General features: G+C 41.1%; 1 protein-coding gene across 7 annotated transcripts in view; it reads left to right on the top strand.

Annotated features, from left to right (window-relative positions):
• Nucleotides 1–23827, top strand: part of NOSTRIN (nitric oxide synthase trafficking) — a 73270-nt gene that overhangs the window by 8272 nt on the left and 41171 nt on the right. For 3 of the 7 annotated variants that reach the window (XR_012517731.1, XM_074399536.1, XM_074399535.1), the window contains exons 2-6: nucleotides 2340–2425; nucleotides 14966–15049; nucleotides 18515–18577; nucleotides 18779–18860; nucleotides 21791–21853. Coding sequence is in view for 6 of the 7 variants with exons in the window: in XM_074399536.1 (XP_074255637.1) it covers nucleotides 2340–2425; nucleotides 14966–15049; nucleotides 18515–18577; nucleotides 18779–18860; nucleotides 21791–21853 (378 nt within the window). In the remaining variant the exon portion in view is untranslated. Of the gene's footprint in view, nucleotides 1–2339; nucleotides 2426–14963; nucleotides 15050–16846; nucleotides 17319–18514; nucleotides 18578–18778; nucleotides 18861–21790; nucleotides 21854–23827 lie in introns of those variants that run through there. The other 4 variants (XM_074399540.1, XM_074399537.1, XM_074399538.1 and 1 more) reach the window with 4 other exon arrangements.

The following is a 23827-nucleotide window of genomic DNA, read 5'->3' as shown; positions in this document are numbered from 1 at the left end:
CTCCTGCCTCAGCCTCCTGAGTAGCTGGGATTACAGGCACGCACCACCATGCCCAGCTAATTTTTTGTATTTTTAGTAGAGACGGGGTTTCACCATGTTGACCAGGATGGTCTCGATCTCTTGACCTGGTGATCCACCCGCCTCGGCCTCCCAAAGTGCTGGGATTACAGGCGTGAGCCACCGCGCCCGGCCTGGATAGCTTTTAGACATATGATTAGACACCTTAGGTTGAAGGAAGCCGAGAAATGACCTTATTCCAGGAGCATGCACGCTGCTAAACATTTATGCATTTTCTTCTCATGACACTGAGGTATGTTTCATGGGAGCTATTAGGTGTTATAGAAGAAGATAAAAGGTTTAGGGAGAAAACTAGTGAAAATGTTTAGGTAACTCAGGAGTAAACAAAGAAGCGAAACACGTTTCTTTACTGCAGAACTTCTCACAATGTTAAAATGCTCCCCTAAACTTTCCCAGTTGTACCTGTAAGCGGAGGAAGGAGGCCTTAATAGGATCACGCCATTCACATATGGCCAGTTAGTTTTATTGGAAATAAAAATTAGAAAGCTTGATTGCCAAATAGTGATTTTACTTTCATGACTTAGAGGAAGATTATTTATCCTTCATGAGAGAGGCTACAAATTGGAACCTCACTACAAGTGTGTTTTGTTTACACTACAGCAAGTTTGTGAATTGTTTATTACAATTTAAAAAAAAATCATGTTTTGAATGCAAATCCTGATTTCAACTTTTTTGGACAACGTGGGAGATCTGGCTTTCTTGAGCCGCATTCCAGGTGGCAGTGATGGGCCAGAATGGTTCGAGTAGCTCCCTCTCCAGCTCATGGTCCCCACCCTGCTCTCACTCATTCAGGTGTCTGACTGGTGCCAGCAGTCACAGGATTTTGCAAACTCTGCTTTAGAAATTAACAATTTACTCACGAACGCTTTGCCCCCTCACCACTCTCCTTGTGTCCAGGGCAGTTTCAAGGAAGTGGTTTGTTACTGCTACTATTAATATATTTCTACCAAATCCTGTCATAACTTACTGTGTAAAATTCACAGGAATGTTAAACTACGGCGTAAAGGTAAAAGGATATGGTAAGACTGTTTCTATATCCTCGGTGCTGGTTTGTTCCATCCCCCAAGGTAGAGAACTGAATCAGCTCATTTCTTTAGGTCCTTCCTCTACTGTCGCCCTATGTCCTTAGTTTGATACTCTGTCAGCACCACATACCAAATGCTTTGTTGACTGAATGGCCTTCTGGGCCCTAAGGGGATGTGTGTTTGTGACTGTGCCTGCTACAGTAGAAGGCACTCAGTACATGTGAATTTCCTTCCTTTTTCCCTTCTCAATATGGTGTCCAGCTGAATGCTGGTGATATCTGAACACTGGAAGAGGCTGGCTCATTGTCTGAGCAAAGTACAGCACAGCCCTCAATCCATACTGAATTTGGGTCCTTTTATGTAAAATCTCATTTTGAAAAATGCAATCTGCTCTTACACCTCCCAGGTGGAAACTATGAGAGAGTGTGTCTGGGATGTTCCATCATCTAATTCACTTGCTCTGTGTCAGAAAAAGCTGCGGAATCAATTGACATTTAGTTTCTCTGGGCACTCAAAATCTCTTGTCATCAATGTCTACATTTACAGTTTCCAGGAAGCCATTGTAGAGTCCTAAATCAAATGACAAAAACTTTTACTGGAAATTCTTGTGTCTGCAGGCTAAATTCAAATATACATGAATTTATAAAGGGTAATTAATACATTTATAAAGGTTTGGTTTAACCAATAGGTTCAACTCATCATTATAACATTTTTCTTACTGGAATTAAATGAGACATAGAGAGGACCAGGATAAAGTTTCCTTACCAGGTTATTTACTTACACTTTCATATTGCAGACAGAAAGGCTCGCTCTAATGGCTCGTGATTTGTCATGAGCCCCAGAAATATTATTCTGAAGTTTGTGTGTATGGGAGGGGACAAAATAGGTATGTGGCATCCTTCAGAAGATATTTTTGTCCTTCCTGGGAACAATAAGGGTAACAGGATACCATACTCCAAATGCACCCCACTGCTGAATTGTTTGCATTTGGCCGAGGGGAGAAACAGATCAGCTTTATTTTTGAAAAGTTCTCCAGGGTCTTTTCATATCCAGGCAGAAGAGACTTCACCTTTATTTTCAGAACTCATCCAAAAGGTGTGCATGCCTGTAGCTGCACGATCATTTATAATGACAGTCATGGTTAGAGTAGCGTTCTGAATTTATAGGTGCTCTATCTTTGGAGTTGCTCATAATCTTTCTGCTCATTTTTTTGTTAATGTTGTTCTTGTTTTTCAGTATAATAAAGTATACAAGAACCTAAAGGAGTTTTCTCAAAATGGAGAGAATTTCTGCAAACAGGTCACATCTGTTCTTCAGCAAAGGTACAAAACGCACATTTGCAATAAACGTTTCTTCCTCTTTAGCTGCAGCAAGATATGACTGGAGGAGTGATTACAAGCTGTCCTACTTTCCAGAATGTGGTGCTTTATTTTGGCACTGGAGAGATTGCTGGAAGAATGATTCTCCCCTATTGCACATTTATCAACTGGATGCCATAAAAATCAAGGAACAATAGGAAGTAATTCTGCTTAGAAAGGCTCAGTCAAGTCTCTTCTGATTCCTCAGACTGGGATTTTCACCCTGTCCTGGGGCCCACTGTTGGATCTGATACATACTCGCATTATTGTACTTTTCACACTGACAGCAATTATTAGTTTACATTTTTGTCTCACCTAGAAGGGCAGAGGCTGTCTTAGTCATCACTGTATGCTGACCTCTTAGAGCCTGGTCTTTTGATTTCCTTAGTGACTGTCAGGTGAATGAATGAAAATTTTCAGCATCGTCTTCTTAATACTAGGTGTGATCATGTATAAAGCTGTTCACTGTGCTGAAATGAGCACATTTAACTCAGTCAAGAAAGTTACGAAAGCCTTGCTTAAAATGAGAAAACCCAAGGACTGAATTTGGTCACAAGGGACCTTTAAGGCCTTTTTCCTACCTCTAGATAGCTCTGTAATAAGAAACTCTAAAGAGACCTTCAGAAAGACTGTTTAAACCATTTCAATTTTAAAATATTGAATGTGTGCTATAAGACCAAAGACCCCATGGATTGACTGCATACTGAACTAGTAGGTTGTAGGAGAAAAAACAATTTCTTTTCTCTCCCCTTCCAAATTCTTAGTTGAGATACTCTTCTGTAAACAGGTAAGATTAACAAAAGAAAAACAAGCAGAAATTTATTAACGTGTGCTATACACATCACATGGGAGAGGCCTCGGTTCAAAAGTATCTCTCCCTCAAGGCAGTGGCTTAGGGGGTCACGCTTAAATAGTATTTCACCAAAGAGCCAGAAATTATATTAGGGACAAGACAAAGAAGATAGCATTTTCGGGCTTCTAAAAGGCAGGAACATGTGGGAAGGTAAATATCTGGGAAGGGTGAAGTCTGTTCCTAGATTCTCTATTTCTGCACAGATAAGCAAGTGTCGGACTGTCTTTAGATGGGAAAGGCAGAGAAAGGGGCAGAGTGTGTCCCTTTGTTTTAACCTTTTTTAAATTCAACAATCCCCAGCATTTTTGAAAGGAATATTTCGGTTTCCTTCAAGGTCAAGACAAAAGGAAAACATTAGCTTTATCAGCAACAAAGGAATGAGGTCAAAGAAAGATATGAGAGAGCTCAAATAGACTTCTATAAAGAACATAACCAGATTTGTCAAAAGGAGTCAAAAAGAAAAACATTTTAATCATGAAGTAACTTCTGTTTTAACGGCCAAATTGCTCTGATTCCATGACAGAGAAAGCAGGAGGGCCCATCTGAGAGGGAATTTCTTCTATAAGAAAACATCATTGTCAGTCCTAAAAGAAATTATTTAAAGTAAGACCAGTTAATTGTATGAATCCTACAAATTCAACTCATTACCTAGATTTGAAAGCCACCTTCTGCCTACAGACCAGGAAGAATCTATCAGCCAGGCATACAACCTGGGGTGTAGTCATCTGGGCCTTAATTATTTGGTGTCTGCGAGTTCAGAATCAGTGCTTGGTAGAGAGCTGTGAAGGAGAAGACAGGCAATAGATGATGCCTGCTGATAAAGAGACTCAACAGTGAACTGAAAAAATTTGGGGGAGTCACCACTTGAAGCCTGTCTCACTGTTTTTCCTTTCTCCAGATCCCTTCACATCCCTACCTTGCCACTGACATCCACTTTCTTCATATAGTCAGAGTCTTTACTCCTTACTTTTGTTTTATTGAAGTCTCTTCCCAAGGCTACTATATGGCCTAGAGCTATTAACGTGTGAAACCCTCCACTCACTTATTCTAGAGTGACAAACGTGTCCAGTGAGGAAGAAACACTTGAGTAGCTAAAGATATCTCCCTTCATGGCTTTACCTCCTTATGGAGAAGAATTTAGAATCTGAACACCTCAGGAGTCTACTGCTTAGCAAAATTACAAGCACGTTCCTGGATAAAAAACTGTGTAGTATAAGTACAAAGAATGAGTCTAACGTTTTACCTAGATAAAAAAAAAATTATGCTACATATTAGGTCATTTATGTAATAAATGCTTTTCTGAACATTTTCTAAAGCTAAACTTGTACAATTAAACCATTTCTCCTTAGCCAAGCAGCCATTTTTAGAGTTGCTTTGTATTGATTCCCAGTAAATGTACATTTGCAGCGTCTCCTCGTCTTGAGCTTTCATTTCCTCCCCTTGCTCAGCTTTTAGATCACGTAGTTAACCTGAAGGATGCTTGCCCACACTAAAAGAGATGGCATTTGGGGAGAACTGTTTTCTAATGGACACAAATGCTCTACTAATCAATGGATATGTGGCACATTGCATACTTTTAGACAGCATTCCTGTGTATTAGCAGGCAAAGATACAGGCCACTTCAATTCTCAGGGCTGGATCATTTCTCTTCCATGGCAGTGATGTGATTCTGAGGTCGCTCTTTCTTCCTAGTGTGTTTGAACTGAGTCAACATAATAACCATATCAACAAGGATGGATAGTCACAGCATGGCTGGGATTACATTTGCCTCGACTGTCCCCATTGAATGAAGTCAGGGAAATTCCTCCTCTGGATATGCATTGGATAGAAGGCTGATTCCCACCAGCTATCTAGAAATGAGCCTTGGCCTTACTCTCCTCTTAAAAGTGGGGTTATTACATGTGAACCGATGGTAATCTTCCCTTGTATTAGAAAAATACCTGGAAAGCCATTACTTTTCAAAAGAAACTGTCTTGTTACTTAAGATTATAGACAAGTAATAGGAGTCATTACTTTACTGTAAGACAAGTAAAATGGTAGTCTTGGAGTATATTCAGTTGGCATTTCCATTGGGGGTTATGAGAGACAATCACGAAGGCAAATCTGTGGCCAGCATAATTAAAGATCCAGTGAAGGAGGACATGGGGTTTTTAATGAGGGGTACCTGCCACCTAAAATGCATTCAGTAAAGATTTGCAGACTGAATAAATAAATAAATGGGCTGGGTACAGTGGCTCATGCCTGTAGTTCTAGGACTTTGGGAGGCTGAGATGGGAGGATTGCTTGAGGCCAGGAGTTCGAGACCAGCCTGGCCAGTAGAGCACAACCCGTCTCCATTTTCATAAAAATATTTTTTAAATAAATGAAAGATAGTTAAGGGTTTGTAAAAACTATTATTATACCTACATTATTAGAACAAGGGCTTTACTGTCCTTGGAGGTGGGCATTTCCAGACCCCTTACTTAATAGCTCCTGGAATGTGGTTCTGCTTCACAGAGTTCTGCATTAGTACTTGGACACCAGAGGCAGCCTCACAATCAAGCTGCCAGGCCAATGTTTCCTTTCCAAACTTAGCTGCCCTCTTGCATTTATTCTAATTGGGTGGTGATAGAAAAGTGCAGTTGTTACTAAAACACCTTTTGGCCTGGATATTCTGCAGTTCATGGTCATGCTTAGCTTCTTTTATCCAATTAGCTGCTTCAGTTTCTTTTTTTGCAGTAGCAAACAGATTTAGCCAGAACAACATAGCAGCTCCTACAATGCCTAATGCCAAAGTTATCAGGTTCACTTTAACACAATTACAGATCAGATTTAAAGAGACAAAGGTACATTCTTAGACACTCTGTGAATATTTGGCTTCCTGCATCCTCACAGCTAATGTTTAAACAGGCATTAACTGGAAAATCAATTGTTCCTCTGTAAGGGAGCTTAAGATCAGGTTTTCAAATGCCAAGAACTGCTGCTCTGGACAGCAGTAAAAAGAAAAGAGTAAAAGAAGAAGGTATCGCTGGCCACTTGTTCAATCCATGATTCATTGCCGACACTGTCAATAAAGCAATACAAATTGAAATTAAATACTGGAAAAATCTTTTCTACTCTACCATTATCCTGGGTGACCTTAACTCCCACAGCTTTAGCTTTCTTGCATATTGGTGATTTACAAATGTGCAGTACTAGGAACATGTCTAGACAATGCTTCAAACCATATATTTCACAGTATATTGAACATTTCCACCTAGAAGTCCCATGGAACCACAAAGTCAATATGTCCAAAATAGTTTATCCGCTTTTCTCCAAAGCTGTTCCACCTTCTGGGAACTATTGCCCAGCCAATCAAGCTCAATGCCTGGGACCATCCATATCCATGATTCTGTCTATCTCAGCTCATGACCAAGACCATATTTGTCTCTTTGAAACCCCTTTGATAGCCACAGCTTTCTTTTATTTTATGACCTCTTCCGCTGTTCTGGCAAAACGCTCTTAAACTATTCTGTCTAGGAGTGTTGCCTTACAGCCGTGGAGTTTGCATGTTGCACAAGGGCACATGGCTGAGTGGGATGAATGGAGGCAGAAATCCAATCCACTCTGACCCCTTAAGCCTTTTACCCTGACAGAGCTGGGCGCCTTTAGAGGACACCCCTTTTCTAATCCAAGCTAAGTTACCTGAACTTGTGGGCTAGCTGAGATCCTGTCCCTGTCTTTAATGCACCTTTCACCGTAGCCATGACCCTGCATAAGACCCTTCAAAGACTCCCATGACCTTGAGGATAAAATTTAGCCCTCATCATTTTATAAAAGGACGTTTGAGATCTGAACTTGGCCTTCCTGTTTACTTTGTCTCTCTCCATCTCCCCATGATCCCTGCCTCTCTCCTTTCAGAACCACTTGCACCCCACCCCACTTGCACCCGACTCGCACTCCGGCCACCACCACCACCACACGTGGATCCCTGCATTTGTATCCACTGCCTGCATTTGTATCCAGGCTGTATCGCCTGCCTGGTAGATGTTTCATCACCTTCGTTGCCTGGCTCCATAGGATCCAGTCATCCCACGGTGGCAGGCTTTCCTTAACTCCAGTCCCCAGTCTCGAAAAAAAATGCTCCTCAATTCTATGTGCAGAATTAGTGCTTGCTCTGTTGTGGCTCTTACTACCTGTACTGTAATTCTCTGTTCACTTGTCTGTCTCCTTCCCTAGAGGCTAAACTCCTTGAGGGTATGTGTGTCCCACGTGACTAGCATGGGCCTGGCACAGAGTAGGCATTCAATAGATGCTCACTGAGTAAATGAAGGCACTAATGTATAAGTGACTCTGTGCCTTCAAGGCGCTCATAACGTTAAAGAAGCTCAAGTTAGGCTATTTCTGAGAAGTCATAAGTGGGTATGTCAAAGACATTTACTGGCATATTATTTTGAACAAAAGCTAGAAAAAAATAATAAAATCACAGAAGAGACCATTTATTCAGCACAACCCATAGACCAGTCACTGTGTTAAATGTGTCTTATACTTGATCTCCTGAATTATCTCACAGCCCCCCTCTCCATTTCTAATTTACAGATGGGGATATGGAAAAGATGATACATTTGGATTCCTACCCAGCTCAATCCAGGCTCAGGGCTAGGGCATCCCCAAGTGGACACGCAGTTTGGGGCACTGCTGTCAGGAACCCAAGGTGCTCAGAGGGTCCCGGTTCAGCTCCCTTTGCAGAGTCTTAGGGGCCTGTTTGGGAAGGGACAGCAAGAGTCATGAAGCCCAGTGTCTGTCAAACCTTATAGCTTAAGGGGTCTGTGGGAAGCCTGTAAGGGCTACTTCAGGGGGTGAGGAGGAGGTTAAGTGGGCCGGGCCCGGCTTGCTCTTCACTCCTTCTCCCTTTTAATCAGATCAGCTTTACTGGTATTTATACGATAGTGTGGGATTCTATATAAAATTTTGGTTTTGTTTCCCTGCTAAAAATCTTTGAAAACTGCCTTTCTTGTCCACTTTACCTGAATTCTCTCACCACAATAATCCCTGTCCTTCCCTACTCAACACACAAATGCGCTAAGCTTGGAAATGAACACACACTTTAGACTGAAGTTCTAGAGCTGCCATCGCTCAGGTTTTCCCTGGGCCAGAGTGAGCTGGAGCTCAGCGATGCTCTCAGACTAGACACAAGAAGGGCATCATTCAGGTCTTATCCTCCTGGTTCAACGCTTTTTATCGTGTTCTCAGGAAGCAGAATTAAGGCAATCGATAATGCTGCAGTGGGCTAGTGAGTGAGCCAGCCACTCCAACGACAGAGCTTCAGTATGAAAATGTCTTTCAAGTTGCCGGTATGAACTTTAAATACAACCTGTTTGTAAGAGGAGCTTGTGATGGTCTTTCGAAAGGCATACCAGTGAAGCTTGGATGGAGAATATCAGCACATCCAGCCCCAAACCAGAAGCTGGTGCTGGTCCTAAGTAGGAGATAAAAGACGGGTGATATCCTGACAGAGGCATCGGAGGTTACTAAAATTTTTCCTTAATTTACAATGAAGGGAGGACTCTGTCACCTGCTTCTTTCAAGGATGAGAAGAGCTTAGCTCTATTTTATTATTTTATGTTTTTTAGAGATGGGGATCTCATTCTACTGCTCAGGCTGGAGTGCAGTGGTACAATTATAGATCACTGCAGCCTCAAACTCCTGGGCTCAGGAACTCCTCTCGCCTCAGTCTCTCAAGTAGCTAGGACTGTGGGTGTGCGCCAGCACTCTGGGCTAATTTTAAATACACTTTTTGTAGAAATGGGATCTTGATATGTTGCCTAGGCTGGTCTCAAACTCTCGGTCTCAATGATTCTCCCACCTCAGCCTCTGGAGTAGACAGGTGCAAGTCACTGTTCCTTGCCTTAGCTCCGTTTTAATTAATCCCTCATAGACACAGGGGGAAACCGTAGTTTGTTTTTTAATCTACTTTTTATTATCTTAATTTTACAAAAGCAGGATACTCTAAAATTGATTACGTGGCCACATATTCTTACATCTCTCTTTTCTTTCAAAAGTATAATTTATTTCAAAATCTAGGTCAAACATTGGCCTTTGACTTATCAATTGGCCTTCATTATTTCTAATGAAAACATATTGACTAGGCTTGCATGCTGAGAGAAAATTAGAATATAAATGGATTAAAAGTCAGTGTATGTTATTTCCTCAGTCCAGAATCCTTTTTAGTATACTTAAATTTCTTTTTTAATTTTTAATTTTGTGGGTATATAGTGGTGTATATATTTATAGGTAGGGTCCAGAATTTTGAAAACTACTGGAATATTCTGAGATTGGGTTGCCCATCAAAATATACACACATCATCAATTTCACACATGCCAAGACAACTGCTTGGAGAAGGCATTTTAACTTGTATTAGCTACAGCAGCAGTAGAATGGAAAGAAAAAAATGGGAAAGGGCTAGGGAATGAAGCACGATTCTGACGATTTTAACGACGGGATGAAAATTTCACATATCAATGTGAGATTAGCTCTGCTCTCTCTTGTCCCTTTGCATGTGGTACCTTTTCAGCTTGAACTGAGATAAAGCACCTCCCTTTGAGACTGAGAAGAAATCAGTCTAAGTGGGGTGTGCCTTGCTGCTTCTGCCTTGGGAAAACACCCGGGTCATTTCATTTCTGTTCAGCAGGAATCCTGAAAGGATACATATACTCCCTCATTAGATCGGAAGCATGGCAAAGCCATGGAAGTGTGCACGGAAGAGCATGGAAGTGTTTGTTTCCATTTACAAATGTTCTGACTTACAAAAATAACAGCCTTTTTTACACTTGCCATTTGGAACATGGCTTCTTATAAAAGAGTGATTCTCTCTGGGGAAGAATTTAACCATTAACAATTGTTGAGATAAAAGCCATTCGGAGCTAGAGGCCTGGGAGAGGTTTTGTTGTAAGCAGAAAGAGTGCACAGTGACACTGTCCCGCACCCATCCTCCACACCACATTTCAGTTCCTTCTGTCTTGCAGAATAATTTGCTCACGTTCCCGAAATGGTCATTAGGATTTAAAATTCAAGAGTAGATGATTGCAGCCTGCTTTGCTTGGTTGATTTGAATTCTAGTTCTAAACCCTTCGGGGTCACCAACAAATTGCAGGCAGAGAGAAAGGCTACAATCGTGCTGTTCAGAGAGGCAGTGTCCAACTCACTCCAGCTCAAAGGACTAGCTTGGTGACATTTGCTGTCAGAGCCCGCATCCTTCCCACTTTGCCAGACTCTCCACGTCCCTACTCCCTATCCCCCAAAATGCCTTACAACTGCACAGATGCCTTTGGAATAGGCCCGGAAGCTCGTTATGTCTGCACTGAGGCTGCTGTGAATTGGGACTCCAGCTACTCAGCCTCCAGGAGCTGTGCTAATTCAGAATACTGCAGTTAAAGGTGAAGTGAGAGGCGGTATCAATTTTTAAAAGCACTTTTGTTCCACGTGTCCCACAATTCTCCATCGGCAGTCTGTTCCCCACAACTTCAGAGGTAGGAAAGAGGGGTGGTTAAGCAAGCAGGTTCCCCAGCCCAACTGCCCAGGCTGGAATCCATCCGTCACCATAACTTCCTTCTTGTGTGCCCTCAGGCTAGTCCCGTCTCTCTGTGCCTTGGTGTTCCCTTCCATGAAATGGGTAGAAAAAGTATACCTACCTCATAGGGGTTATCAGGAAATAAATGAAGAAATATACCTAAAACACTTAGAATGATGCCTGGCACGTTGTAAGTACCCAGTAAAAGTGCTGGATGTTCCTATTTCTTGCCTAGGGAGAACACAGGTCAAGCAGCAGCATGTCACAAAGGTGATGCAACACCTTTGTCAGGAGACCACTGTTTGGACACTCTTTTTACATTCAGTATGTAGGAAACTTTTAACCTGTATACCATTCTATAAGCTCACAAATCTGCCCTGCGGAAGCTCTCTAAGGTACTTGTCTGTAAAGAGAAGACTCCCAACACAGGAAGTGCTGGGTGGCAGTTGAACCTCTTTATGCTGATTTCCTACCATGCTCAAGAGAAGGCTGGCAGAAACGCTGGGGCACAGGAGGAAAGCTGGCCAAACTAAGAAAAAAAAAAAGCCCAAAATCTCCTCGAAGTAAACAAAGACCCCTTTTTCATGCCACCAAAGCCCAACTTTTTTTTCCCTAAGTGGAATAAAAGTAAGTCAACAATATAAAGGAAAGCAACACTTCTTGCTGGTATCCTTTTTAGGTCTGCTTAGCCTCAGACACACTTTGTAGCGCCTGCAAGAACATTCTGAAAGTAGAATTGAATCCTGAGGGACGTTGTGACTGACAGCGTTACCTTTCCTGTTAGAAAATGTTCCGGATTGTCTGGAACCAACTGACAAGAAAACTGGAGATTCTTCCCCTACACCATCCCCACCTCTGTGCACTCATGATACACAATAATCACATTAGAAGAATTCATAGTTACTAAGGAAGATTTTTGTGCCTAGCACTGAGCTGAACATTATAAAAAGCATTATCCTATGTAATGTTCTTTGTGCTGCTTCCAAGAAGGAATGCAATGCTAGAAAGAAAAGACCTAAAAAGCCCTCTTGTTAGCGTTCCTGGACTCAGAAAGGGTTTACGTGTCTAGCTACTTCAAATGCTAGACAGCAGTGTGCCCTAACATCAGGGCTGAGCACTGCTCAAAGTAGAGGGACTGCATCTAAACAGCTTGTTAATTTAAAGTTCTCAAAAGTGGTGAGGTGAGAACAAACCTATGGCAGAGACTAGTAAGAATTCTAACCAAGACCCGGTGGGAAGTCCATTCCCTTAGTCACTTGTTCATTCATTCATTCATTCATTCATTCATTCATTTTTGACATACATACTGAGTGTCTGTTATGTACCAAGCACTCTTCTGGGCCTAGGGATCCAGCAATGAACAAAACCATTCTTGACCCTCATGGAACTGTTCACATCCTAGGGGTGTTTACCAGAGTAAACTAAAAAAATTATGTGATACAAGATTCGATATATGCTAGGACATAAATAAAACTGTAAGGGGAGAGTGGTGAGGATCCTGTTTTAGATGGAGCAAACCTCTGAGGCCGTGATATTTGAGCAATTCCTGTTGGGGATGACACGAAGGTGAATACCATGTGGGTGTGTAGCAGAAGCGCTCGGCAGAGGCCACAGCAAGTGCAAAGGTCCTGAGGCAGGATGGCAGTTGGCCACTGAGCAGGAGCAGAATCAGCCAAGTAGTGACTGGCAGGAAGGGAAATCAGAGAGGCTGCCAGAGGCAGACCATACAGACCTTTACAGGTCAGCAGCAATTGTTCAGGCATTGAGCCCCTAGTAGGCTTGGGCTCTTAACACATTTTAATTTTTATAAAATCCCCTTTAAGTAGGTAATATAACTTCTTAACAGTACCTGAAGCCACCCTCACTGAATGGTAGAGATCTCCTGGGATTCCAGAGCATCTGAGTTCATTAAGGGTGATGGTCTCTCCCAGCTGGCTGTTAACCAACGCTTTTTCTCTCTCTCCATCCACTGGGACATATTTCTAGAGCAGAGAAATCTATTTTTAAGTACAATGAGATATTTATTGACCAGCTTTACTGTCTTAAAACACTTGTCTTAACCTTTCCTTATGTCTGGGCAAATTCTGACACCAAATGGTTGTTTTCTGCAGCTAGGCCTTAACATACATCCTAAAATGACTTTCCTACAAAAAATGATAAAAACAACTTGAAGCACAGCTGTACTAACAGAAAAAAAAAAAAAGAAAAGAAAAAAGAAAGCTGTCTTTCTTTGTTCAGTCTAGGACATGGAGTTAATTTGTGTGAAAACATGCAGGTGTTGGGCTACTTACTAGAGAGCTCTGGGATTGTTTCTCAAATGAAATAAAGTCATAAATAATTCTAAAAATATATTATAAAAATAGATTAACAGACTGAAAAATACAATGAAAACTCTTAGGGTCCATATTAAAAAGGAAAGCCTAATATGAATTGAACTTAATTTCCTACATATTTAGTCTCTGTAGTCAAAAGCGAGATGAAGATGTCCTCATTTTAGCTGCTGATGGGCCTATAAATAGGACATGGTAAAACAGGTTTAAGATGAGAGTGATTCCATCTATCCAAAAGAACCAAGGGGTTTGCTTTTGGAGGGCATGCCCAGACTTCCTACTGAGCCTTGTCCTGCATAGGAAATAACAGAAATTCATTTTCTAAATCTGGTGTTGGCTACCACTGCAGATTCCCATTAGAAAGTCACTGCTTGGTTAATCCAATCATAATTTATCATTTTATTGCCAATGATTATAATCTAGAGCTAATCTGATTAGTGCTAAGATTCCGAGATCAGTAGGACAGTTTTCTGTTCCTTACTAGTTGTATTAGTTTTCAGGGCCATCATAACAAAGTACCACAAACCGAGCGGCTTAAACAACAGAAGTGTCTGGTCTCACAGTTCTGGAGGCTGGCAGTCACAGATTCGTTCTGAGGGCTGTGAGGGAGAATTTCTTCCATGCCTCTGTCCTGACTTCTGAATGGTTTGCTGGCGATCTTTGGCATTCCTTGGCTTGTAAATGCACCCCTCAGATCTATGCCTTTATGTTCACATGGTGTTTTCTCTGGGTGCGTGTCTGTTTCTATCCAAATGTTCTCTTGATATAGGAACACATGCAATTAGGGTTCGGGCCTACCCTAATAACCTCATGTTAACTTGATCATCATCTGCAAAGACCCTATGCCCACAAGAGGTCACATTCACAGGCACTGGGGAGTAGGACTTCAACTTTGTCTTGGGAGACACAATTCAGCCCATTAGTATGATGTAAAAGGAGCTTAATTTAAAACTCTCCCTTTGGGTGGGGTGCGGTGGCTTACATCTGTATCCCAACAGTTTGCGAGGCTGAGGCGGGTGAATCACCTGAGGTCAGGAGTTCAAGACCAGCCTGACCAACATGCTGAAACCCCATTTCTACTAAAAATACAATATTAGGCAGGCATGATGGCACGTGCCTGTAATCACAGCTACTTGAGAGGCTGAGGTAGGATAATTGCCCGAACCCGGGACATGGAGGTTGCAGTGAGCCAAGGTTGCACCATTACACTCCAGCCTGGGCAACAAGAGTGAAACTCCAGCTCGAAAACAAAACGAAACAAAAACACCTCTCACTTTTTAGGATTCTCTTGGATACCCTTCAGGATTATGCTTAAGGACAAGAGGATCCTTATAGTAAACAAATCATCTCTTCTTTACATAGGCATTACATTTTCACCCTGATTCCTCCTTCATGCGTGTGTGCCTGCGTGCGTGCGTGTGTGTGTTTGCTTGATTTCCAGCCAGCACAGCCTTTTTTTTTTTTTTTTTTTTTTTTTGAGATGGAGTCTTGCTTTGTCACCCAGGCTGGATTGCAGTGGCACAATCTCAGCTCAGTGCAACCTCTGCCTCCTACATTCAAGTGGTACTTGGACCTCAGCCTTCTAAGTTGCTGGAATTACAGGCGCCCAGCACCATGCCTGGCTAATTTTTGTATTTTTAGTAGAGACAGAGTTTCACTATGTTAGCCAGGCTGGTCTCAAACTCCTGGCCTCAAGTGATCCGCCTGCCTCGGCCTCCCAGAATGCTGGGATTACAGGTGTGAGCCACTGTGCCTGGCCCAGCACATCCTATTTAACTGCCTTTCCTAACAGGGCAAACCTGGAAATTAGCTATGCCAAAGGACTTCAGAAACTGGCAAGCAAGCTGACCAAAGCATTACAGAACACAAGGAAAAAGTAAGTATTGTGGCAGAGGTAAGGCAAAAATCATCCCCCCAACTTATTTTTTTGTTTGTTTGTTTGTTTGTTTTTGAGACAGGGTCTTGCTCTGTCACCTAGGTTGGAGTGCAGTGGCACAATCACCGCTCACTGTACCCTCAATCCCTCAGGCTTAAGCAATCCTCTCACCCAGCCTCCTGAGTAGAGTAGCTGGGACCCTGCCCTGCTAATTTTTTTTTTTTTTTTTTTTTTTTTTTTTTATAGAGACAAGATCTTACTATATTGCCCAGGCTGGTCTTGAACTCCTGGGCTCAAGCGATCCTCCTGCCTTGGCCTTCCAAAGTGCTGGGATTACATGTGTGAGCCACCACACCCAGCAAAAGCATTCTTAAAGATAGTAAAAACTGACATATGTTCCATTCAAGCATCCTCTTATAAACATGGCAGGTACATCACATCAAGCATGGCTTCCAGTTCTTGGACATTTACTGTAGTGTCACGCACTGTGTTAATGTTTTACTGACACTTCCATTTAATCCTCATAAGAACCCTTGAGAGATCTTGTTATCCCTGTTTACAGAAAAGGACTTGAGACTCGGAAAGTTCAAGGTACTTTCCCCAATCATCTAGATCATGAGTTGCAGAGCTGGATTCTTCCTCAGTTTGTATGACTCCTAAGGCCACATTCATAATGGGTCTTGGTGATGATATGTGACTTGGGAAGTGGTGTTGTTAAAGTCAGGTTGTCTTGGAGTCAGGAAGTGTGAATCCTGCGTTTTCTCTCCTCTATGACCTTTGACAAATAACCTGGCCTCTGTGGGCCTTTATTTCTTCCTCTGTTGGACAGAGTAATAATATGTGCCCTATTGTGTGTGCGTAGGCATATTAAATGAGCTCATGTGTGTGATGAGCTTAGCCCATTAGGTGCTGAAAAGTGTTGGTTCACATTCTTTTCAATATATTGCAGCACAAATAATGAAGTAGATTCCTTTATTAGGGATAGAGAGGAAAGATATTGGTATACCAGAAATAGTTCATTGGTGGTAATTTGCTACGAAGATTCTTGACTAAGGCAGCAGACATGCCCTTGAACTGGCAGTGCCATTGTAGAGGCTCCTTTGATGATGAAAGAGATAAGGAGGGAAAAGGGAAAAAAAAGAAGCCTTCTGGAGGCTCAAATTCCCACTCTTCCTTAGGCATCAGCCGTAATAGCAAATGGTGGCTTTGAAATTGCTCTGACTTTTAGCTTTATTTTTATTTTTAGGACAGTTATTCTAGCAGACTACAGAGAAACGAGTATAGCACAGTGGTTGAGTATAGCCAGACTGCCCAGGTTTAAATTCGAACTCTCAAGGTCTCTTTAAAATGAAAGTAAAGGCTATCTCTTATGGTTGCTGTAAGAATTAAATGAGGTTATACAAGAAGTGTGCTTAGCAGAGCACCTGGCAGGGACTGAAAGCTCTGTGAGTGTCCATTATGTTTCTGATTCTAATTGCGTCCGAAGGAATGGGAGGTACAGGAGTGTAGGGCAGTTCTGGCATCCAGCATAATACCCCCGGACAGCTGGCAGGTCCAAAAATGGCAGGCCAACTGGGATTAGTACAGTATTTAACAGTAAACATAAGTCAACTTTTATCCATACCGAAATCTGTGTTAGGTACTACAGATATCCTGTTACTTCATTACTTCTAATTTTTTCTTTATGTTTCTTCCTTCCTTCCTTCTTTCCTCCTTCCTTCCCTTTTTCCTTTCTCTCTCCCTCGCTCCCTCTCTTTCTTTCTTTTGTCTTTCCATTTTTACCCCCTCTTTTCACAGGTGTTGACAAGTTACTTCTACTTTAAAAGATCAGTTAAATGAAGGCCAGAGATTCTTCCAAGGCCACACAGAAAACAAAGAGGGAGCATCTCCATTCAGACACAGGCCTCTCTGAGACCACACGCTTGGTTTCCTGCCCTGATACCCAGCTCCTCCAAGGGACAAATGTCAGATTCTCTATCCAAAAATGTGCCTGACTTCATTTTTTAAAAATCAGCTCTGTTGAGCTTTAATTTACATGGAATAATAAGCTCCCATTTTAAGCATCTGATTTGATCAGTTTTGACATATGTAAATACCTGTGTAGCCACCACTAAAATCAAAACATAGATATTTTTATCATGCCAAAAGATTTATCATGCGTGTTTGCATTCCTTCCTACCCAACCCCAAGCAACCACTGATCTGATTCCTGTCCATATAGACTCATTTGGTGTTTTCTGGACTCTTCTATAATTGTAAGCACATAGCAGGTACGTTCTTGTGCCTAAGCTCATATCTGGCTTTGGATGTTTAGAAAGTCCGGCATCCTTTGGTCTAGTACTCTTACTCTTAGATTGCAGGATGCAAACTAAGGCATTCGGAGGCAAAACCTCTGCACCATTCTGACTGAGGCAGGGATGCAGATCCACTCCCTTCAGGCCTCTGCCCTTGAGGTTTATTGATGTGATTGGACTTATTACCCTGACAGTTGCAGGCAGAGTATATGGGACCACTGTGAACTGGGGTCCTTCTGTGGCTGAAAATGACATCACACTCCCTAATCCTCTCGCTATGCCATGAGGAACTCAGTAGCACTATTCTTTGTGTTACATTGAGATAACGCTCATAGGACCATAAAATATCTAAGCTGTTGTCCTCAAATCCAGCAGGGAATAGGAGCTGGACTCCAACTCCAAGAGCAGCAGCAGGACGTGAGGAGGGCTCTCAAGCCCTTTCTAACTTAACTTTTCTGAGTCTCAGTTTTTTCATCTGTTAAATGGGCAGCTTGAAAACATTGTCTCTGAGCGCTTCTAAGCAACCTGTTCTTACCCTTGGCTGTTTTATTTCTCCAATTTTACTTTTTATTTTATTTTTATTGCTTATTTTTTTCTTTTTGTGGGGAAAGGGGCTCAGGGGATAGGGTCTTGCTCTGCTGCTCAGGCTGAAGTACAGTGGCATGATCATAGCTCACTACAGTTTCCTGGGCTCAGGCAATCCTCCTGCCTTGGCCTCCGTAGTAGCTAGAACTCTGGGCGTGCATCACCATACCTGGCTAATTTTAAACGCTTTTTGTAGAGACAAGGTCTTGCTGTATGTGTCGCATAGGATCGTTTTGAACCTGTGGCCTCAAGTGATCCTTTCACCTCAGCCTCCTAAAGTGCTGGGATTTACAGGCACTTTAGGAGGCTGAGGCAGGTGCCACCACACCTGGCCATTTCTCCGATTTTATAGAGATATGAAATAGGAAATGAAAATCTAAATGAAAAATGACTACAAAAAAAGCAGTATATATAATGCTTAGAGTGCAAATAAACGTATTGGCAGAATTTAATCTCATGGAGAAATTGAAATAAGGTTAGGGAAGTGAATGCAATTGTTGAATGTGGCGAATCAGATGTGATGCTGTATTTCACAGTTTCCTGGGTAAACTACACTCACCTTTGTTCCCCACTGTTTTTGCCTTTAGCTGTGTCAGTAGCGCCTGGGCCTGGGCCTCGGAGGGAATGAAATCCACAGCAGAACTCCATCAGTGAGTGCTCCCACCCTCGCCTTTCTCCAACTCCAAAGGGAGTCATAAATATTTAAAGTGGGTGTGCTACAAATATTCCACTTCAAACTTGCACTGAATAGATGTGCCGTAACACAGTATTTTATTTCCCCAGAAAGTAATTTGGAAAGTAGATGTAAACCCTCATATTATGCTCGTATGTCTTGTGTGTTTTATTTCCAGGAAACTTGGCAAAGCAATTGAATTGGAAGCAATAAAACCGACATATCAAGTCCTAAATGTACAAGAGAAGAAGAGAAAATCAGTGAGTCCAAACCTTTCTTTTCTCTTCCTGTGTAAAGCAAGATTCCTGTGTTTAGCCCAAAAAGGAAAAAGCGATCTGAAAGTGGTACCAGGTTTCAAGAATTTATCCTAAAAATAAAATAAATACTTGCATTTATTTTAAAATAAATGAATAACAAAAAAACACAATCCAAGATTTATGTCCGAGGATGTTTGTTAGAGCATTGTTTGTAATAGCGAAAAACTGGAAACTACTGAGTCATTCAAAATAGTCATAAATTCAAGCAAAGTATTTGCATAAATTGCAAATACTTTGCAATCATTAAAAATCTTATAGAAGAGTTAATCACACGGGGACTTTTTTTCATAGTATACTGTGAAATAAAACAGAATTTAAAAAATCTGATACAATCTCAACTTCATAAAATGAATACGTATATATATGTTTAGAAAAAACTGGAAGACGCTTCTCAATATGTTAATAAGAATGATCTTTAGATTGTGAAATTAAAGGTTATTTTTATTTCATTTTTATACTTCTTACATTTTTAAAACAATTTTATCATTCTATTTGTAAATAGGATAATGATAAGCACAATTTTTACAAACATGTTTTCTATGCTTATCAGCTTGGTATTATGTAAAGGTGATAATGGACACAATCCTCAAATATTCTAAAAATTACGGAAAAATAATTAAACAATCCTTTCAGGGGCACTTGATCCTCTGAGAGCAGATCCTCTACTCTTTCTCTGTGCCTTTCCTTCTTACTTGCTTTCTCTCTTCCTTCCTTACTCCCTCCCTCCCTCCCTCCTTCCTTTAGTTTTTGTTATTGTTGTTGTTGTTTTGACAGAGTTTTGCTCGTCACCCAGGCTGGAGTGCAAAGGCAAGATCTTGGCTTGCTGCAACCTCCACCTCCCAGGTTCAAGTGATTCTCCTGCCTCAGCCTCCCAAGTAGCAAGGACTACAGGCACCTGCCAACATGCCTGGCTAATTTTCGTATTTTTAGTAGAGGCCAGTTACCGCCATGTTGGCCAGCCTGGTCTTGAACTCCTGACCTCAGGCGATTCACCCATCTCAGCCTCCCAAAGTGCTGGGATTACCGGTGTGAGCCACCACACCCATCCTAGAACAGTTTCTTTTGTGTCCTTTTTTCTTTTTCTTCGTATGTCATTCAGTAGTTAAGCACTTTATATACTCTATTTCCAGGCAACATAATTGGGTATTTAATAAATGCTGCCTGACTCTGATAGGGGTGAGGTTATGGTCACTGTTTGTTTCAGGACCAGGAGCAGGTAAGATGTTTGTAAGCTGTGGTAGGTGGTCCCTCTGAAGGCAAGGGGCAGGGGTTAAGGGGGAGTCTCAAGGGACCGCAGTCTGATAAAGCACATCCTAACAGTGGCAAGTCAGAAAGTTGAGGAGAGATGTGAAAGTTCTGATGGAAGAGAAATTATTTTTAAAAATTTTATTCAAACTTATTAAACTGAGTCAGGAAGTAGAATTGATGTTTGTATGTACATAGGTATATTTTACCAGAATGGATGTTCTATTCAGAGTTTCAGGTGATGGACAGAACTTGATAGGAATTACTAGCAAGCAATATAATCTTCTGCCTCTGCAAGCCAACTTAATAAAAACCAATTACTTACCTATATTTCATTGATTACAAAATATTTTTATACTGCATAATAATATGAAGCCACTAGCATTTCTTTAGTATTTACCATAAATGAGGCATGGTGTTGTGGTAACTGATCACAGTGCTTTAGTTAATGGATATCATGAACCCCCCAAACTGCTGGTCCTGATTATGTTCTTTTCAGCATTGCCCCTCTCCACTGCACCCCACCACCCCACTCCACTCTCTCACAAAAGATAAAAGATTAGATTTCATTTTTAAAAGTGAACTAGCTCCATATTCCAGCCACATACGTGGAGTCAAAAGTGGCATAGTACATAAAATATTTTCATTGTGTCGGTTGCAATGAACCATATATTCTAAATTTAACCAGTTGGAAAAAAACAGTGTCGCATTTGCTAGGTCTCAGAGTGGTTGAATAATGTCTAATCTGCTGGGTCTATGTTCCAGGGAAAAAGGTTCTGTTGTAACTCACATCAGATCTCCCTGGGAAGTTGTCTTGATCATTTTCATCATTATTATCACTGTTTCTGTGGATGTTTAAAAGCAAGGGGAAAAGTTAATTATGATTAAGAGTTCAATATCTTTGAAACTAAAGCAATATTCACTTCAGGGGCAATAAAGACAAATAGCAAAATTGGCACTGCTAGGACTGTTAGCAGTTTTCATGTGTGCTGATGTTTTTGCTGCATGGATTGATATTTAAGATGATATGATGAGGCCAGCCCATGCAAGGAGCCCTTGCACATGACTGCACATGTTTATGTGCTATGTGCTTATAGATTAGAAATAATTATTTTACCAAGCCCTGTTACTTGACACAGGGATAAGGTAATTTGGCTAATATGTCCATTGTAGGATCTTGAAATTCCCATGAATTGTGATAGTGATTGATAAACCAGTTCTGTGACTGTCTTAGTTCAGGCTTCTCTAACAAAATACTATAAACAGGATAGCTTATAAATAACAGAAATTTATTTCTCACAGTTCTAGACGCTGGGAAGTCCAAAATCAAGGCACCCACACGTTAGCTGTCTGATGAGGGCCCACTTCCTGGTTCATCAGTGGCTGTTTACTCACTGTAACCTCACATGGCAGAAGGGGCAAGGCAGCTCTTGGGGTCTCTTTTATAAGGGCACTAATCTTATTCATGGGGCTCCACCCTCATGACCTAATCATCTCCCAAAGGCCTCACCTCCAAATACCATCACACTGAGGGAACAGGAAAATTTTAGGGGTACAAACATTTAGTCTATTGCAGTGACTAAACAAGAAGAAAGCAAAACTTTTGTTTCTTTTTCCTTCTTCAATAGCTTGACAGTGAAGTTGAAAAGACAGCAAATCTTGTCATTAGCAACTGGAATCAGCAAATTAAGGCAAGTATCCACAAATATCATTTGTGTAAACTCAGTTTTTAGAAGTGAAGTGTTTTGCTTTCATACAAATGTGGTAGCATGTTGTAACATGCATGCTTCTAACTGCTAACTGAAGAGAAAAATGTTTCCTTACCTGAGTTATTATATAGATATATTTTTCATCCAAACCAATGGAAGTGCATGGCTCTAAATATGATTATTTAGCATTTATGTGCTAAGTGCTATATATTTATTTAATCACGATGACAACTCAACGTCCTATGTCATTGCGCATTGCCCCATTTTACAGATGGGGAAATGGAGACACAGAGAGTTTAAGTAATTTGCTCAAGGTTACAGAGTTGGTTAATGGTTGAACCAATGGTTGTCACAAGTTGGGTTTCAGGTTCACTGCTCTTAGTCATTACACTATACTGACTGCCTTTCTGTATAATTTGTAACTTACAGCAAATGACAAACACTGCCTGGGTTTTATTTTTTTCATTTGTAGAAAGGTGTTAGTGATCTCTACATCACTAGTGAGAGTGGCCCAGTGAGGGATGGGTAGGGATCTGTAAAAGGGGACGTATGTATCAATTTCATGAGTATATGAGGTCCACTTTTTGTGCACAGCACTATACTAAGACGTGATTTCTTTTCAAGTAATTTAAAGTTTAGTTGGCTAAATGACATACATGCAGAAAATAGGGAATACATTCCAAAGAGAGGAATTATGATCTGATGTGGGAAGCTAGAGCATATCAGTATGAGTTCTTAAGCAGAGAAAATAACAGATGGGATCCATATGCAGAGAATATTCTAGAACAATGTAGTATTGAAAGAATTCATTTCCAGTAGAAAGAACTAGCAGTAAATCTGCTAAGAAGATTCAATGAACCCCTCTGAGAAGACTTGTTCTCTAAGAGTTGAAATCCTTTTTCATCTCCAAAGTGTTAGTGCCCACAGAGAACCTTTACAAGTAAATAGCCACTCATACCAAATAACTAGAGACAGATGCCCTCAGAAACAGGCAAACTTGATGTTACTTCCAAAGCATCTGCCGAAACTAAGGACTGACACCATAAGACCAAGGACATTAATAAAAAATGTCTGATGTAAGTGAATTTCTATATCCACAGTAGTTACAATGGTAAAAGGATGCTCATGAGAATCAGTTTTACAATAAATATTTTAAAGTCCCAGAAAAGTATCCAGTCATTTGTTTTTAGTTTTGCTCTGGATTTTATGAGTTTTCTTTCAAATGAGTTGTTTTTTACTTTTTTAAAGAAATAGAGACAGGGTCTTGCTATGTTGCCCAGGCTGGTCCCAAACTCCTGGGCACAAGGGATCTGCCCACCTCAACTTCCCAGAATGCAGGAATTACAGGCATGAGCCATTATGCCCAGACTTTAAAAGGATTTGGTTTTAAAAATCCATTCTTTTTAAATATTCAGCTTTCACAGGAAATTCAATACAACGAATCAAAAGCCAGAAATAATGCTGAGAGGGTACAATTGCTCCCAAGAACAAAAAACATCTTTTATTATTTCCCAGTTTCTATCAAGTCATTTTTCTAAATAAAAGGTTTCATTTTTTTTTTTTATGAAGAGTGACAGAGAAATTAGAGAACAGAAAATTCTTGGGCTATAATAATTTTCTCCCCAGTTACAATTCAAGGGATTCAGTATGTCAGTAATGAAATACAGTCTATTTGAAAGACTCTAATGAAAAGCCTTAGAGGACCAAATATCCATGCCTCACAATCTCATTTCCCAGCAGGCATGTGGCTGATGGGAGGCGGATGAAGAGGGCCATGAGCTTATTTCTTTAATTTTCCTTCGCAGAGGTTTCCCATGTTTAGAGGGAGGCAGAAGGCTTTGCCTCTGATTCTCAAGCTAAAAAGCCAAGGAAGAGAGACCTTTCCTTTACCGTCTGGTTTGACAGTCCTTGTAATCTTAAGGCTAAAAGCCAGTCTTTCAATCGGTCCACCTCCTG

The sequence above is a fragment of the Saimiri boliviensis genome, chromosome 5 (assembly GCF_048565385.1).
Source record: "Saimiri boliviensis isolate mSaiBol1 chromosome 5, mSaiBol1.pri, whole genome shotgun sequence".
NCBI classification, from domain to species: Eukaryota; Metazoa; Chordata; class Mammalia; order Primates; family Cebidae; genus Saimiri; species Saimiri boliviensis.
The sequence above is the reverse complement of the archived record's forward strand: the minus strand, read 5'-3'. Positions and strand labels throughout refer to the sequence as shown.